The sequence below is a fragment of the Lepisma saccharinum genome, chromosome 2, assembly GCF_977018435.1.
Source record: "Lepisma saccharinum chromosome 2, izLepSacc3.1, whole genome shotgun sequence".
Taxonomy (NCBI): Eukaryota; Metazoa; Arthropoda; class Insecta; order Zygentoma; family Lepismatidae; genus Lepisma; species Lepisma saccharinum.
This window is the reverse complement of record NC_139230.1, coordinates 200207272-200226347: the sequence shown is the minus strand read 5'-3', so window position 1 is coordinate 200226347 and position 19076 is coordinate 200207272. Positions and strand designations below refer to the sequence as shown.

The 19076-nt window shown below is 37.0% G+C and overlaps 1 protein-coding gene across 1 annotated transcript in view; it reads right to left on the bottom strand.

The window, feature by feature from the left end:
• Positions 1 to 1103: 1103 nt before the first annotated feature.
• The window catches only part of LOC145980975 (phospholipid phosphatase-related protein type 5-like), a 33549-nt gene continuing 15576 nt past the window's right edge, over positions 1104 to 19076 (bottom strand). The window contains exons 2-6 of the mRNA XM_083114068.1: positions 17746 to 17919; positions 14841 to 14985; positions 9262 to 9376; positions 3945 to 4330; positions 1104 to 1599 (exon numbers count right to left, since the gene is read on the bottom strand). Coding sequence (XP_082970194.1) covers positions 1381 to 1599; positions 3945 to 4330; positions 9262 to 9376; positions 14841 to 14985; positions 17746 to 17894 — 1014 coding nt within the window. The 5' untranslated portion in view covers positions 17895 to 17919 and the 3' untranslated portion in view covers positions 1104 to 1380. The remainder of the gene's footprint in view (positions 1600 to 3944; positions 4331 to 9261; positions 9377 to 14840; positions 14986 to 17745; positions 17920 to 19076) is intronic.

Here is a 19076-nt window from a genome sequence, read left to right as displayed (position 1 = left end):
CTCACATTTGTTTTATGTACCGCTAATATCATAACCTATGCAAAGCAGATGAGAATTCAGAAAACGTTGAGTTTTCGGAGGTCGCAATTCTATAACAGCGTCCAAGGCCGAAACTAACCACCACTTTCTCTTGCAAATTGGCGCCGCAACCTTTGTCCTTGACAGATAACCAGTTCCCATAGCCTCTGCCAGGCTGCATCACTCGGGAGCGCTGATAACTCCAAAACCCATATTTAAACCTTCGCCCATATTTAGACCTTCTCCTCTAATGTTTTTTTTTTTTAATTACATATATTTTTGGGGTGTAAGGGGTGCTTCTTCCACGTAGAGCACCCAATAGTCAACCTCACTTCCACGTAGTACACCCTGGACTGCAGACTAACGATGTTCTGGCGACTGGCACCATGGCCAGTATAATTCTGTGTCGTCTTGTGTTTTGTCCTTATTTGTGCTGAGCGCTCTTTTTAGCCTCAGTTTTTAACCAAGGTAAGGAAATTTTAGTTTTCAGACACGCATATATTTTTGTTATGATAAGGGGCTGGACCCCATATAGTGTGACTGGTGCAAAATAGCCTCAGTGCTGGCGCACCCAAAAAATTTAATAAAATAAAAAAGCATACATTTGTAATTTCCATATTCTGTATATCTATATACAATTTGCATAACTGTATACAGACAAAAAGCTGTTTTTTATAGTTAGATAAAAATCAGTATAAAATAGACTGTAAGCTTAAATGTAACTCTACTTCATATAATAATAATAATAATAATAATAATTATAAATAATAGTTGCTGTAATTTACGACATGTAAGTCACAGAAAACAACATTTTTTTAATAACATATCTCTACAATTTCACCATTCGAATTACATTAACTCATTCCAGAAATCTCAGGGGGGCAGTGCCCCCCTGGCCCCTCCCTGCGGGTGCCCTTGATAAAGCCTACTTCATCAATTCGCCGTTCATCCTCATCTTCACAATTAACCTATTTTTTTCTTTTTAAGATTTGAAATAATCAAATCACAAATACAAATATTGCGTTCAGTATCAAAATAAACTGTATATCAAGTTTAACATTGTTTTTAAATGGTATGGTCTTTATTTTACTTCACGGTTACATTGTTCGCTGCTCTGCGTGAAAATTGTATACAGCCCACAACATAAAATACATAAATACAAATAATTCTTAGCAAAATTTTATCTGCTGAAGTAATCTTGTATACATGCGCAATTCTTTGTATTGCTTCATTACCAAACTTTCAGATTTTCAAAGCACAATTTAATCCAATTGAATCACAAAGAAGTTTACACAAGAAAGTGCATTTGGAATTGCAGTCTTGTCTAGCGTTTATGCACTTCACAGAAATATCGGCGAATTCTCAACGACTATTATAGTTGTTGCCATAAGCATTTATCGGTTGTAGCCTTTTGTCTATTGTCGGAACTTGCAATCCTGTATTTACAGCTTGAGAAAACGAGGTAGTGGAATTGACTCGAGGAATCGAAATGCTTTGGATGTTATTGCTCATGTTCATGCTCGAAGTCACAGTCACAATCTCTGGTTCTCGCTCTTCGAATCGTTCACAGTTGATCACACACTGGAACGAAGAAAAGAGTACGAATACATAAATAGTAAATACGAATAAGTACGAATAGTAAATACATAAATACATAAATTGATTTCATCCCCTTTTATTTATTCAATTCTGTTTAGAAGAATTTGATAGGTGATTTCGTATTTAAACTATATTATAGTAGTACCCGCTATATTGTGAAGAAGGGACAAGTAATTAATTGCCATCAGTGCATACAGTGGCGTGCCTAAGGAAAGTTGGGTATTATATTCCCCCTTTGGCCCAGTAGTCCTTAGGAAAGAGGTCAAAGGGAGACAAAATGACGGCTGACTAATATATATATATATATATAATGTATGCGTAACCACCCTTTCAGAAATCTTGGGCATTGCACTGAATGAATATAACATAAAAATAGTAAAATCCTTCCATTTTGCCACAATGTATACTTCTCAAGCATTCCTTGTTTTATCAAGGGGCCCCGGGTGTTCGATACCCGGTGGAGGCACATGGTGGTTCGGATCTCACTTTAAACTGTAGGTCCAGTCCCGATTAGCCTTACTGTGCATAAAGTGGACTTAAAACACCAACTCATCAATCAATCAATCATTCTTTGTTTTACTGAGATAACTGAAGGAAAGAATGACTTCTTATTTTGAATGTATAAGTGTTACATTTTTCATCTTCTCACCATGAGATAAAAGAGGAAACAGGGGCGGTATAAACGTCTCAATTCCTTTAAAAAAAAATTAAAAAATTAATATGTAACTTATATGTAATGCTGAAGGCAAATTAAAAGCCACTGCCTAATGCTCGTCATCTCAATAATAATAATAATAAGAAGAAGATTGTAATATAATTGAGTTGATATCGTTATGTACACTATCAACCACCTGATACGAAATTTTAAATACTGCCCTGAATTTAATCTTCACAAATACTAGTGTGTGTGTGTGTGTGTGTGTGTTTGTGTTTGTGTTTGTGTTTGTGTTTTATGTATTTATGGAGTTCACCCAATTTTCATTTACTGAAAACTACATTATACTGTTGTTACACGTTTGACTTTTCTTCCTCTCTGAAACCATAAGAAAAAGACCAAAAGTTAAAAAAAAATATTTTTGAGAGAAAAGTCTGGAGGGGAAAAATCATCCCCGTAATGAAAATCTAAGATTTGGACTCTATAAACTACACATAAGATACATTAATGATAATAATAATAATAATAATAATAATAATAATAAAAACATGCTTGGAGGCACAGTCAAATTACGTTTATTAATGATAAATTGTATAACTCGCTCTTAATTGCGAGCAGTTTAAAAGCGGAATCGACTACTGCCGCATTCAGCAACATTTATTTCACTTATAATTAGGGGTCCCGGGTTCGATACCCGGTGGAGCCACATAGTAGTTCCGATCCCACTTTAAACTGTAGGTCCAGTCCCAATTAGCCTTTCTGTGCATAAAGTGGACTTAAAACAAAAACTCAAAACTCAAACTTATAATTAGGGCTGAGCCGAAACCGATGCCGAGGCCGATGTATCGGTAGCGGAAAGTATAGGTAGGATTTTATTTACTGATACCGGCCGATAATTTTCCGACCTTTTCATCGTTCGCGGGGTTCGCAAAAATGATGCGCGACATTTTCGGGAAGTATAATTAACCTGGTAGTTATGCAACATTCGAAATTTCCATTTATTATATACCAATATTATGTTAAATAAAATATATTCTGTGATTACATAACAGGTATTTTTGTATTCCGTTGCAATTTTTAAAATATTTTAACGCTAAACTCTGGTAAATTGATGCTTATAATTGGATTAAAATATTCATCCACTAATATTAATCAATATTTTGAACTTCTGATTGTTACAATTTTGAAGCATCGGTAGCAGTTCAAATTTACACGGCTCAACTCTACTTATAGTATAAATCTTACACTATTAACCTTGTTTGCATGTTCAATAAAACACTAAAATGCTGATCAAGGCAAAATTTATTGTAAATTGATTGAGTTGGTGTTTTAAGTCCACTTTATGCACAGTAAGGCTAATCGGGACTGGACCTACAGTTTAAAGTGGGATCCGAACCACTATGTGCCTCCACCGAGTATCAAACCCGTGACCCCTTGATTACAAGGTGACGACGCTACCACTGCGCTATCGGAGAGGCCCTTAAATTTATTGTAAAATAAGACACTTAAACGTAACGTTTCAACCCTTTAACAGGGTCTCCTTCAGACAAAGGTTTACAATAAATTCTTTATTAATTGTGAAGAAAGGCCATGTTAGGGGGTAGAATTGGTCATCACTTTAGGATTTTAACTAAATCTTATTTACTAAGAAGTCAGAATTTCTGTATGTCACCTGGTAAATAGCAACAGCGAGTCCAAAAAGATACCCCACTACAACATCCTCCTGCCGATTTTCGTGCGTCATGAGACGGTGGCATCCTGCCAAGAAAGCGAGAATTATGAGGATGGTAACGAGAATTGGTCTCACTACGTAACTGCCTCGCATCTCCAACATGAAGTGGACGTAAAACGCGGTGAAGATCGCAGAGTACGCCGAGGTGGCTGCGTGGAAGGACGGGAAAGAGAGTCGACCGATGCGTTCTTCGTATGTCCTGTTCAGGAAGGACCCATCTTCAAGCGGACAGAACTCAGTCGCATAATAGGGACGAGGTCGACCTACGAGCAGCTTCAGGACATCAATGAGAATGGCAGTAGCAAACAGACCCGCAGTAAACACAGCTGAAATAAATCAATATATTATATATATATATATATATATATATATATATAGGGTCAAGTGCCCATATTTCGGATACCAAGAAATTTCCACCTTAGAACAGCAGCGCCGAAGTGCAGATAGTGCCAATTTTCCGGAGTTTTGATGTAATATTTCACCATCCAAACTTAAGGCCTACAACTAGAAGATTAGTATTTACTCACTTCTGTCTAAATTTTATATAATCTTGAGAGATTCAGCAAACATTATTACGTAGTTTCAGTCACATTATTTCAGAGGGGGAACGCACAGAATTGCCATATTGAATATGCGACTGGGTTTCCTAATTTCGGATGCTACACGGGTACCTAATTTCGACTATCCGAAATTGTGCACCCTTTCCAAATACTCATTAGTAACCCTATCCGAAATTAGGAAATGCCCTATCCGACATTAGGCAACCTTTTTGTCAGGCTAAAAATATGCATACAATTCTTTGTTTCATAAAATATACCAAGTATTTCTTACATTTATGGCTTATTTTGTTTACATTTAGGTACTGAAAATCTAATTTGAAATTAAGTATCCGAAATATGGGCACTTGACCCTATATATATATATATATATATATATATATATATATATATATATATATATATATATATATATATATATATATATATATATATATATATATATATATAGGGACGTGAAGTTTTCATTTTCCCTTAAATTCCGTGTTAATTTTACATGCGTTTTTACTGTTCCTTTTATGCTCAAGATTTTCACATTGCTTTAATTCTGGTAAATTGAGACAAAGTTTAGTTCCATTGACAATAAAATAAATTTAAGGCTTACCTTTGTGAGAAATTACCAAATTTCTTGCATTTAGAAAACTATTTCATCTCATCGGCCACTACGGCCCGCGTGGCGGAGTGGTTAGCACATCGCGCTACGACACCAGTGGTCCCGGGTTTGAATTCCAGCCTGGGCGTGGATGTTTGTGTGTCCATTCATCAATTTCATCATGTTATCACTCGTCCTCATCTTTGCAAGTTAGCCACAAGTGGCACAATAAAATAAGTAAAATAAAGCAAGTCGATCAATCAATCAATCATCGGCCACTATAGCTCTTTTCAGTTCTTACGGCGGGCGCTCTAGAAGCTAGCAGGGGAAGTGGGGAGCGGGGATTACGCCGCAGGCCAACCAGACAACAGCGGTGGCGCCAAGAGACACGACGCGGCAGAAAAAAGTACTACGCGAAACCTCGTTCTACTGGCTGCTGCGTTTCTTATCGCGCTGGATTGGTTGCTTCCCCGCTCCCCACTTCCCCTGACAGCTTCTAGAGCGCCCGCCGTAAGAACTGAAAATAGCTATAAATATAAGATAAACACTAAACCGCCAAACTATATGTTTGTGATTGTTCTCTCATCCATCTCATCTTATTACCGTTCATCCTCACCTTCGCAATTAGTCAAAAGTGGCAGAAAAGCGAAGTAAAGTAAACTTAATCAGTCAATAAGAAATAAATGTTATGGAAAAGAGAACGAAGCAAGAAGCGGTAGAAAATAATAGAAAAGAAGAGAATTAAGGAAGCCACAGAGAGAGAGAGAGAGAGAGAGAGAGAGAGAGAAAGTGAGAGAGAGATAGAGAGAAGGAGAAGGGAAACAAACGAGAAGCAAATAAAGATAAATAAAGAAGCGAGACAACAAACAGACAGAGAGAGAGAGAGATAGGAAAGTGAAAGAGAGAGTGAGAAATAAGAAAATAAAAGAGAGGGAGAGCGAGAGAGAGAGAGAGAAAGAAAGAGAAGCGAGAGAGAGAGTGTAATAAATACACACATCATTACATGTTAAGGCAAGATGCTACATCGGACAAATACTATTTTAAAGGGATGTGCAAATGTTAAGAGAATTCATTTAAGACTGATGGTAAATTTGATTTTGAAATTTCCCTTAGAAACTAGTGGTATGGGTGTGGACTAAAACCAGTGGCGTCTCGTGGCCTCAAATTTGGCCGGGGCTTATTTTTTAAAGAATTAAAAATATAATGACAATTCACATGAATTACAAAAAAAGGTATTTTTTTTCTTCTAGACTACAAAACTGGACTTACGTTTTTGAAAGAATTTAAAATGTAATGGTAAATTTCATGAATTACAAAAAAACGGGTATTTATCTTCTTCTAAACTACAAAACTGGACTTATTTTTTAAAAGAATTTAAAATATAATGACAATTCACTTGATTAAAAAAAAAAACAGGTATTGTTGTGAAACATACCTTTCTACGAACGTTGACTCCTGTTCTTCTGCTCAGCAAATTTTGTTATTACTTTTTCGTTGAAGCCCTCTATGTTTGAAATGTATTCTATCTCTATTGTAAGCAAGTGCCAAGGCATTTGGTCTGTCTTGTACCATTGCATTTCTTAAGCAGGTTTTAATACGCTTCAATGTGCTGAAACATCGTTCAGATTCAGCTGTTGCCACTGGAGTTATTAAAACTATGTTTGTCATTTTTACTGTTTCTGAAAAGGTACCCTCTAAATAATTTTAAATAAAAAATTAATGCAATGTACTGATAGAGTTTATGTTTTTCAACTCTTCACTACAATAAAGAACACGAAGTTCCCTCTTTAGTTTTCCCTCTTCTATGAAGGGATAATAAATCGGGGAAGATGCCTGTGTTTAAAGATTGTTCTCTTTCATTATGTCCTCGTAGAGCAAGTTCATGTAGACCACAGAATTTTAAGCAATCGATAATTCTATTTAATATATGCCTATTTTCCCGGACAAATTCATTGTCTCTTGTAATTGACAGCCTATGTCCTTCATCAATTTGTGTTCGAACATCAACCCTGCCAAACTCACTCAAACATAGCGAATGAAAGCCACCAAAACACTACAGAACAACACGCAAGATCGAACGCGACGCAACGGAAGTAGCCCCGAATCAGCACTCAAATCTATTGCCTCTCCCCTCCTCTCTCTGTTAGCTTCACTGTAGCGTAGGGGGGTGTAGGCCACGCCTTCCTTTGCGACGTGCCCCGGAAAACGATAATTGACATGAATGCCGCTAGGAGCGCTGTCGTATCCATTGCAACAGACGATGAATTTACGTGGGTAAAAATCGCCTTTTAAAAGACTGCGTGATAGTTATGCGTTATGGTGATTGATAATTACGTGAATACGTCCGTTTTTCTTTAGGGGCTAATCCCCGGAAGCCCCAAGGGACGAGACGCCACTGACTAAAACATAATTCTATACGTTGGGAGCATAGGCATGCACGGGGGGCAAGGTGGGGGAGGTGAGAGTTGGCCTCTAATATTAAAATGTTTGTATATCCTAATATATTTTCGTAAGAGTGCAGAAGTTCATTCTATTATTAGATCAACAGTGTTTCATATGCTATGCTGTGTGGCTTTTACGCACACAGCTGCAAAAAGGGAAATAGGCTATGTATGTAAAAGTGTATTTCTGTGTACGTGCTCTGACTAGGTTGCTTTTTGTCCGGTAGTCGGGGAAGCCAACGTTTGTGTTCCCTCAACGGCTTCCCCGTTTGAAATGTAACAATAGGATCTTGCCCCGGTGGTTGGGGGGCGGGTCATTTGTCGGAGGTATAAATACCGGTTCCAACTTGTTACGGTCTCTCACATCTCAGAATCCCCCGGCTCGCAGAGACTTCGATACAAGGCCCGATGGAGTGAGGCCGTTTTTATGGATGCATAGAAATACACACAGAGTGAGCGCCGGAGTTTGGGGACCTCTGCGTGATAAACTGCGGGGCCAGGTTAGCGCTGTGCTAAATAGTGCGCTCGTAGAGTCAAGTCTTGATAAGTGCAATTCTCTGTGATATGGGGCAAAAGGCAACCGGGAGCAGGTGATATTGGATTTGTTATGGAATGATGTATGTACGGAGAAGGGTAGAAGTGTAAATAAATGTTGCACATAAAGAGATAAATCCGTGAGACGTAATTCTTGTAAACAGCTATCAAACATTTGTGAATATGTGTGCATTCAGTTCGCAAACATATGTGTAGTGAAAGTTTTAGTTTAAGAAGAGTCGTATGAATTTTGTTTAGATTCTGCTGTCCTTAACTTGGGTGAAATGTGAGTTCTATTTCTCCATCAGTACGCCTAAAATTTCACTAAATGTATGTAGAAATTGGATTTTCGGGAGTCTTGACCCATCCTAGATACGCCCCTGTTGTTTTTACTCATCATTACGGAATCAGAAAAAACGTGAGATGAAATATTTCTTTTTCCGACTGAAATTTTATCAAGGTTGTTCCAACCAACCAGATAGCGGATGCACTCCAATGGTTCGTACCGTACTTTAAAATTATGCCACGACAAATAACCTGTTATAATTTATAATCTTATCAGATAAAATCAAGAGCGTCTAACAAGCTGTCAAGTTGAGAAAAAAATAAGGAATTAATCTACCTAGATAATCTACGTACATGTGAATGTAAATCGATTTTGTAGCTTATGATCAGAAGGAGGTGTGCACTGGAATTCTCTGTTCTCGCTCCCTCCATTTCTTTTGAGCCGGCCCCCGTGGCGGAGTGGTTAGCATATCGCGCTAGGGGTCCCGGGTTGGAATCCCGGGTGAGTGTCCATTCATCAATTTCATTATGTCATCACTCATCCCATCTTCGCAAATTAGCCAAAAGTGGCACAAAGAGCGAAGTAAAATAAAGCAAGTCCATCAATCAATCAACCTTTCTTTTGATTGGTTGGTTGATTTGGTGTTTTAAGTCCACTTTATGCACATTGAGGCTAATCTGGACTGGACCTACAGTTTAAAGTGGGATCCGAACCACCATGTGCCTCCACCTTTCTTTTGAGAAAGCTTGTCAGGTTGCACTGTAAAATTGGGCGCCTCTTCCGTCATTCCTATCAGTATCATAGAGATCAGATACACTTAGGAAAGAACAATGAAATTCGAACTTACCAATGAAGCGTATGACTCGACGGACAGGTGTATGTAGACGAATATCGTATGGACCAACAAGTATCTTTTCTTCACGTGGAATGAACAGACCACGAAACGTTTCCAGCAGCAAAATCTTCATGGGAACAATTCATGTAAGGAAACAAGAACAATATTAGAAAGTATATTATAATCAGTTCCTGAAAGATCTTAATGAACAGCCACAGACCCTTATGGGTTGCAACAATGACTTGATTTGTCATTTAGCGTCGCTTGTCTGCCACTTTTGGCTAATCGCGACGATGTGTGGTGTGATGAAATGTATGGGCAATCACAAAGAACACCCAGGCTGAGACTCGAACACAGGGCCCATGGCGACGTAGCCCATAACCCAGAAGTGTCCGTGACTGTAAGAATTGATTGATTTAGTTTATTTTACTGCGCTTTTCTGCCACTTTGGCTAATCGCAAAGATGAGAATGAGTGGTGATAAGATTAAATGGATTAAAGGACAATCACAAACACACAAGGACAGCACGCAACATGAGCCCCAGGGATGATTATACTGGCCGTAAGTTCAGACACCAGAGCCTCTTTAGTCTGCAAAATGCAGTCCGGGGTGTACTATGTGGAAGGGAGGTTGATACTTGTGTGTCTTGAGAAAGGGACTATGTATAAGTAAAGATATTTTATACAGAGGCAATATGAATGGTGGAATACAAGTAACAGCAATGACCAACTAGATAAAGTAGCCTACTGAGAAAATAGGGGTTTGGGCTCAAATCGATTTCAACACATGGATGATCCTGTATTAATGAGCAGCATTAGTAGCGACGATTGGGTGGCAGAAGTGGGGGAACATCAAGTGCTCCCCCAGAAAGTTCTTTGTACCCTTTCGATTCGTGGTAGAAAAAAGGCCATAGTGTGGAGCAAAAGTGGCAAAATTGCTGCCGCTGATCATCATCATTATGAACCTTAAAAAGCAAAAATAACTTTAAAATACAAAGTAGCACTGTAAATAGCCGAGTTCGATTTAGGTCACAGTTTCAAACTTCGGATTACACTTTAAACTGTGCATATCGTGAGATTTGGACATTTTATTAATGGATTGATAAGAAAAATGCTTACACACATGGCAATATATAAGGGAAGGGTTTAATCCCTCCTATTGGTTTAGTAACAATTTTGCACTAATTGTATAATCAAACAAACAAAGCTCAAAATTGATCATACCACTACATTGGTTGAAAAGATTTTGAAAGTTATTAACATGGCACACAAAGTAAGATTTTGAAAATAAAAGCCCAATTATAATAAAGTTAAGTGTAAAGATAATATTGTTGCTGTTATTATAATAAATGTGAGAACCGTGGTGGTCTAGTCAGTAGGGCGTCTGGCTGCCACGTGGGAGACCTAGGTTCGATTCTCGGGTTGGGCAACCATGGGGATAAAAAATCGGCCGGAACATGGTGCTGATTACATCAACTCCTAAATTACCGCAATCGAGAATGTATGGGAGCCCACCCTCAAATCCCTCATGAATGTTCCTTCATGGCACGGTGCAATATGTAAGGGAAACTCTTTATTACAGGGCGCTACGGCGTCAGTGGTCCAGGGTTTGAATCCTGGCCTTGGCATGGGTGTTCTTTCTAAGTGTCCCTTCACCAATCTCATCATATTATCACTCATCTCCATCTTCGCGATTAGCCAAAAGTGGCAGAAAAGCGAAGTAAAATCAAACAAATCAATCAAGCAAGCAAGGGAAACTTTACCTACCTATAGTCTAATAAAATGTACAGTCACTGGCAATAAAAATGGGACACCTAGATCCTGAAATACCGGATTCCCTGCAAGGTGTTGTGTGTGTTTCCTAACTTTAAGGCGATAAGCTAATAGTAACTTTTCAGCTATCGCCCCGCAGTTAGGCAACACACATAACTCCATGCAGAGAGGCGGGTATTTCAGGATCTAGGTGTCCCATTTTTATTGCCGGTGACTGTACATCAAGGCAATATTTGAATCTAAATTGTGTATAAAAATGTATTGGTTGTTGGTTATAATTTATTATTTATAATAATTAATTACAATTAATTGTAATTATCCTTAAACTGCTATACGTTGAACCGCACACTTTATTTCAGTATATATACGGCCATGCTTACATACAATTTTCTAGGAATGCTTTCTCAGTGAGTCGTGCTGTAAGAAAATTCTGTGAGAAAGAGGAAGTGCCAAAATGAAGAATGAAAGCAATTTTTATGTTTCTATTTACATTTCTATTGCTTCTATTTATGTCTCTATTACTTTACATCAGCTTTCTACCTATACGTTTAACCGTAACAATGAAGATCAATATACTGAACCTCACCCGCTGAACAGAAATAAATGAATATATTATTATTAGGGACGTAAAGTTTTCGTTTTAACGATAAGACCGAAAAGTTGAGGAAACCAAAATAAAGTGTTTAAAATGTATTTGGGTAGGTAAAGTAGGCAAGTTTTCGGTGTTTCGGAATCTCGAAATAACGCGAATTCTGCCATTTTTCAGAATAACACCGAATTTTACACTTTAACGCGATAAACACCGCGAAATATGCAATATAAACTGGGGATAACACTTCTTCTGTTCAAAAAGATCTACCTGAAGCGCTATTCTGTCATTTGTAGTCTAGCTGGTGATAGTTCGATTCAAAAGAGATTTCTTTCACAGCAGTAGCACCAACCCACTTTAGTTTGAGTAGCAACTTTTAAGAGCGTATTTATTAACCTGTTTATACGTTTTAGGATTAATCATAACTATTCACGGCACAGATAAATGTTTTATAACATTTAAATAATGTGTTTATACATTTCTTTGTTATTGCATACAGTATTTGTGAAAGAGAAGTTGGATTCACTGCTTTGAACGTTCTCTTATTTACGGGGAAAATTCTGTAGAATGAATCTACGGTGAATAACCTGTGAGTTTTAAGGAGTAATCAATGTAAAGTTACGGCCATTTTTTACAGTGTAGCAGTCAGTTTGGCGCAGACATGACTGATAGTGTTTAACCTCGTCCTGAAATACATAGATAGAATTCGCTCGGGGGGATCTTTCCAGAAGGTAAATTTCTATGGAACGGAAAATATTCAGAGATAAGCACCTGTTGTATTTCGAAGGGGGGGAGGAGGCGTGTATGTGTGTGTACACAAAACGGTATTTTGAGGTCATAGAGGGATTTTTTTGGCAATGTTAGGGAACTGTGATGTATGATTGTGTTCAAAGATTTGGGTGTTATCATTCAATAAAGATTTCATATTTAGTGGCTAATGAGATGAAATAGTTTTCCAAATGGAAGCAATTTGGTCATTTATCACAAAGCTAAGCCATCATTTTTTGTCATTAAAACTAAAATTTATCTCAATTTTCCAGAACTAAAACAATGTGAAAATCTTAAGCAAAGAAGGAACAGTAAAAATGCATGTAAAAATAACATCGATTTTAAATTAATAACACGAATTTCGCCTTAAAACGCGAAAAATAATATCGAATTCCAGTAAAAAATAACATTGAAATTTAAGGAAAAATAAAATGAAAACTTCACGTCCATAATTATTATTATTATTAATATTATTATTATTATAAAGAATCCTATACTTCAATGTAGCACCGTATAGTAGGTAATGTTTAGAGGTGGTTTGTCTAACTGCCAAGTTGTTTATTATTGTTCTTTCTGTCTTATTTTTTATTTTATAATTATACATTTATACTGTTTGTAGGAAGTATATGCAAATTATAAACTGTATCCTGACAAGGGGTGGGAGAACAGTATGTGCTGAACCTCGTCCGAAGAATAAATATATTTTTATTATTAATTATGGTGATGATGAACTAATGAAATGGATAATGGGACAAACACAGTGGAACGCGCTACGGGGTCAGAGGTTTCAGGTTCGGATCCTAGTCCACCATGCAGGTGCCGTCACAATGTCATAATATCATTATTCATCCTCATTGTCTGAATTAACGGAAGCGACGTAAAATAGCCAAAACAGAAATAAAATTATTTTGCTTATGCACTCTGCAGGAAACATGATTCACATTGTTGTCAGTGCCACGGCTTCAGATTCAATGTCTATTGTTTCCGAAATGACTAATCGTGCTGTTAGCTGCGCCATAGAAATGTTTTGAATACTTTCGTAAAGGAACTGTCTTGTATAATAATTTGCACAATTAACCTATTGTTTTGGTATTCTTCTGCAGACCACGAATATATACATAAAATGTATTGTTCTTTGTAAGACTAGCAAGGGGAAAATAAAACAAATGTTGCCCGTTTTCTTAATATAGTGTTTACCGAATCGCAAGCAGAAATTATTGGGTAGAATCCCGGATAAAACGCGGTAGTTTTAATCTGCTTCATCCATGCTTATCGTAGCGATTAACCTTTGTTTGTACAAATCCGACTCACATGCAAAATATACAAACTCTTCTAAAAACTACCCTCTTATTAAAGCGGAATACTAAAAATGTAATAATTCACATTAATGATGTGTGTTTCAAATCAATTTTGAATTCACCGGTACAGTACATATTATATCCATGGGAGAAAGAATAAACACAACGTTACATCAATGGGACCAGTGGAGGACGACAAGTGGGCTATGCCTTACTTTTTTTAGTACTTAGTCCTATATTTTGCGATTTTTTTTTCTTGCACTGGCGTTTCTTTTAGGAAACTGGTCAACTCGCATTGATGTTAATGCTATTATTTACAATATAAAAATTTGTTTCGTAAGCTGAAATTATATTGAGGTGGTGAGGACAGCATTACGTTCTTGTAGCCTTAGGTGGATTTCAGACCGAAGCGACAAGCAACAGCGGGGGTTCACACCGAAGAGAAAAGCGACAAGCGACAGGACCACTTTCAGTCTACGAGCAAGTCTGTTGTTCGCCCATCCGCGAACAATAGACCGAGACAACGACACGATGCACGTCTACTGAGAAAACGGCCCAGTCCGAGCGACACGCAAGCGACAAGCTACACGTGCAGCTGTATAAATATGTCCCTTTGGTTCGAATGGTTGCATTGATTACTGAGGGTTCACTTCCAAGCGACACAAGGCGCTTAATACTTGTAACTTACTTAGACACACAGCTGCTTGGCCAAGACAATCATTGGGACACAGGTTTTATTGGTAAATTATATTAAATTAAATAATTATAAAATAAACATGAGTTGGCATGTGGTAAGAAAAAATCAGTTTTCTCGAAAGGAAAGCAGCTTCAGAACCACAACTTAAAGTACAATAAAAAATGAAATTGCTTTTCTTGAGAGAAAAAATGTGAATATTTAGTAATTACTTTTAAACTAAGGTTTCCAACAGCTACAGAGTTTTAACTTATTTAAATCAACTTTCTCATTTTGCCTTAAGAGAAGCTAAAATCTATTTTCCCATTTTTCTGCCAGTTACCTATGTTTTTAAAAGGTGAAACCGACAAGTAACTGTTAATTGGATTACAAGTTACTGCAAAGAAATAAATCAATTAAAGTAAAAAATATGACTGTTACTTCCTACAACGCAGAAAAATGTGCAGTGTTTATATTGTTAAAATACTTACAGAACCAACAGGAACCATGATGAGAACACTGTAGAATATCTCATCTGTTACCGTGTAAGTTCCCCTTTCAGGAATAAGTTCATAATTAATACTTTGATCCATGCAGTTGATGTCGTCATTGAAGATGGGAAAATAGTCAGTAAACCTGCAATATAATGAAAAAGGTAGCTCAGTTCCAACTTCATGCAAATTCAATAACTATTTATGTAACCCCACCCCACCCCATCCCCTCCGAGATATAAGGATTTTTAGAGATAAAATGTAACTTAGTATGAATAATTAATCCTATGTAAAATATAACTCTCAATATAAGGTCTAAAAAAGAAAAATATGAAATAACCGAAACAGAGTGTCATTGTAGAAGTTGAATAGCTCTGTTATCAATCAGGGTCAAATTCTTCCACATGCCATATATATTGTTCAGCAGTCAGATAACTAGTATCCCACACGACAAAATACTTTATCGGAAATGCCCATTATCGAACTTGCCAATTATACCAATAACATTTTCATGCATTTCTAGGAAACATTCCGATGAATCTGTTGGTTAAACTTACCTATGTTCCCGAATGTTGCTCTTATCCGCAGCATTTCATCGTTATCACTTTCATTGAAAACTTCTTTAAGTATAAATTATGATGAAATTTTCACAGCAGAAACGGCTTAATCAGTACCGTAGTTAATTTCAAATGTGTGGAAAATAGAACACTTTTGAATCAATCCGTATGCTTCTACTTTTACGAAACAGCCACAAGATGGGTAATAGTAGAATATTATTTTCAAGAATTTTGGATTTCGAACACCTACACACTCAGAACAGAATTTTTGATTGATTGATTGATTTGATTTACTTTGCTTCGATTTTCAGCCGCTTTTGACTAATCGTGAAGTTGGGGATGAGTAATTATTTGATGAAATTGATGAAGGGACACTCACAAAGAACATCCATGCCCAGACTGGAATTCGAACCCGTCGTAGTGCGCTTTACCAACGAGGTCGGCAAGATAAGTTTTGTCGCCATTATTATCATTATTATATTATTATTATTATTATTATGTCGTTCAACTTCAGGGTGATCTCGATAGAATGACATATTGGTGCAAGATTAATGAAATGGAAATTAACTTGAAAAACTGTAAAGTTTTAAGATGTGCTAAGAAAGTTCATTACATGTTTATCAAAATAAAATCCAAGTGTGCGACAGCCATAAAGACTTAGGAATATTAATAGACTCCTCTCTCATATTTGATGAGCACATTTCAGAAACTTGCAAAAGAGCAAAGAAGATGCGTGGTTATATATTTTTCTCATGGAGAGTTTTTCAAAAAGAAGATACCTTAATATACCTGTATAAAACGATAGTTCGTCCTATTCTTGAATATGCTAATGAATTATGGTTTCTGACAGCCACCAGTCACCTTCAAAAAGTTGAGTCGGTTCAAAAACTTTCGATCAGGTTATTATGCACAAAGTTTTAAAAAAAAACATACTATGACCAACATTACACTGAATGGTTAAAACAGTTGAATATGTTTAACTTAGAAGAAAGAAGAAAAATGAAAAGGATAAATTTTGTACAGAAGATCTTAACTTTCCAAATAGACAGTGATTTTTCTTTTAATAATATATATTATAAAATTATCAGATATTGCAAAGGGAAAATCTCAATTCTTACATGTCTAAATAAGGCCAGAGGTTTAGTAACTGAAATTGTTGAAACCTACCATTTGAATTTAAGATAATGTATAGGATTATAGGATCCACTGTATTATTTTATAATTATGTATTCAATTCTGTAATTTTGTATGACCAATTTTGACATTGTGATGTACATACCTGGTTGTCAAATCGTGCTCCTCACTTAAATAAATACTATATATTATTATTATCATCATCATCATTAAAGCATTCTAATCGTGTTTTAGACGGAACATATAATAAGTATGAGTTTTCACTAGTTTTCGGAAATAAGAATGTGAATGGAATAAGTTTTGAAACCAAAAAAGCCCAATTGAAAATGGGGGATGAAATTTGGGATTTTTGCTTCTTCTCTCGGCAATAACTTCTTTCAGGCTTTCTGCAGGCATCACCGTGGCTCCCTACAGCAAAGGAAACCTTCATGTGATGCTCATATACATGCATGGCCACGCCTGCAACTACAATCATGAAACGATTAACTTATTAGCTTCTTGTACGGCACAGCGTTTACAGGTCAAACCATAAGAGCAGCATGTTGAACTGCTCTTTAGGGTGAGATAGTTCAGAACCGTTGTCTTCCTTAAACAATAACTAGGATTTAACCTCTCTTTCAGGCACGTGGGACTGAAGCTCCCCTTCCGAAATCCTAGAAATAACTAATTTAAATAGTGTATAGTGGTAATTAATTTTACTTCCTTAGTAGGATTAAACATCTTACATATTAAGTTGTAATATATTGAGAAATTCAACATTATTACTTCTATCCACCACTTTTTCGCCTTTAGCATTGATTTATCCACACACACCCAACACCCCCTAACACCCCCGCAATTTACCCAACACCCCTTAAAATCTTTCATAAAGGCCCAATCGATGGTCATTTAAGCTCTAAATGTACAATTACACCTCCTAATATGAACTTGCAATCCCCCAGATGGAATATTCTAGATAAACCCCTCTTTAGATGGCGATTGCTGATAAAATATGAGCCCCCCCCGAAATAAAATTTTGGCTACTGGCTCTCTTTTATCTGCGTAAATAGCCATTTCATTGTTATACACTAACCGTCCATCCATTGGTGCCGACTTACAAAACTTTCTTACTGGTATTAGAATTACAGTGATGTTATTTGCCCAGTCATTAGTGGGAAGGATAAATAAGGAATGCAAAGAAACTCACTATTTCCAAATGTTAGTTTCACACTTACCTCAAGAAGTAGGCGACGGTTCCCATTAAGAATATTGAGAGGAACTCAAATGTGGTGAGAACAGCAAAGGATAACGTTATCTTGGATTCACGTGGGTTTTCATCGTCTTGCAACAGGTTGCTCTTCGAAAGGCTGTGTGGTGACTGCATTGTGATCACAGTGGCGTTGCTCTCACTAGAAAGAAAGAAAATAAAAGACTTTATATTGTACTTATTTCTCGTCGGCTTTTAAGTTAATAACCTGGATGAAATTAATGAAGGGGGAAGAAATACAAAGAAGCACCACTACTCAACCTTCTGTGAAGACACCATGAGTCAAGCACCTTTGAGGTCCTCCCCGATGGCGTAGTGGTAACGTCGTCGTCCTGTAGTCAAGAAGACCCGGGTTCGATACCCGGCGAGGCACATTGCACAGTGATTCGGATCTCACTTCAAACTCTAAGTCCCCTGTTCATAAAGTGGACTTTAAGGAGGTGATGCGCTTTTGCATCTCTGTATCGCATTATCTCCAAAATAATGTAATATTTATGGAAATACAGCATGCGCTTATACAGAACATTTGGATTTATCACCAATTATTTTTGTATTCACTGTATTTAGGCGTTCCTTGAAGAATAATTAACTTTGATGTGAGAAGCTCCTAGAAACACGCACTAAAATTCCTACAATCTATATCCTTTACTGGTAGATAAGAGCAAAACTGTGTTCCCACGGTCTAGATGTTCATTAAAACCAAGCCTATAGTAGCGACATAACGCGCTTTCCGCCTAGTACACTCACCTCACTTAGTACTCCGGCAGATTGTTTCTTTATACAGCATATTTGCAGAAGATAGAAGATACAATTAAACCTACAAGTGTATCAATATACGCTGTATAAAACACAACTTATTACTAACTTCATTGTCCGTACGTGATATGGCGTCTCAACGACGACCCTGAACCAGGCCCGTAGCTAGAATTGATCACCGGGGGGGGCTTTGTAAACCACGTCCAATTTTCAAAAGTTTAACAGTATTAAATGAATGTAAATTATGTGTGTGTGGGGTCATTAAGTTATATGAATTTTAGAAATATCATACAAATACTGACTGAAGTGTTGACTGCTACTGACAACATCCCTCACTGCACACTCCATACTACTTTGATGATACAGATATCTATATCACACAAGAAAAAATGCACAATATTCAATCATAGTGCCTACAGTACATTCGACCTCCGGCGGAAGCAATGAAACTCCCCTTCGTTTCCAAAACATGGGAGCTGTTGACCTTTGACGCAGATGCGGAGGGAATTTGCATGATGTCATCACAAAGTCACACATTTCTGT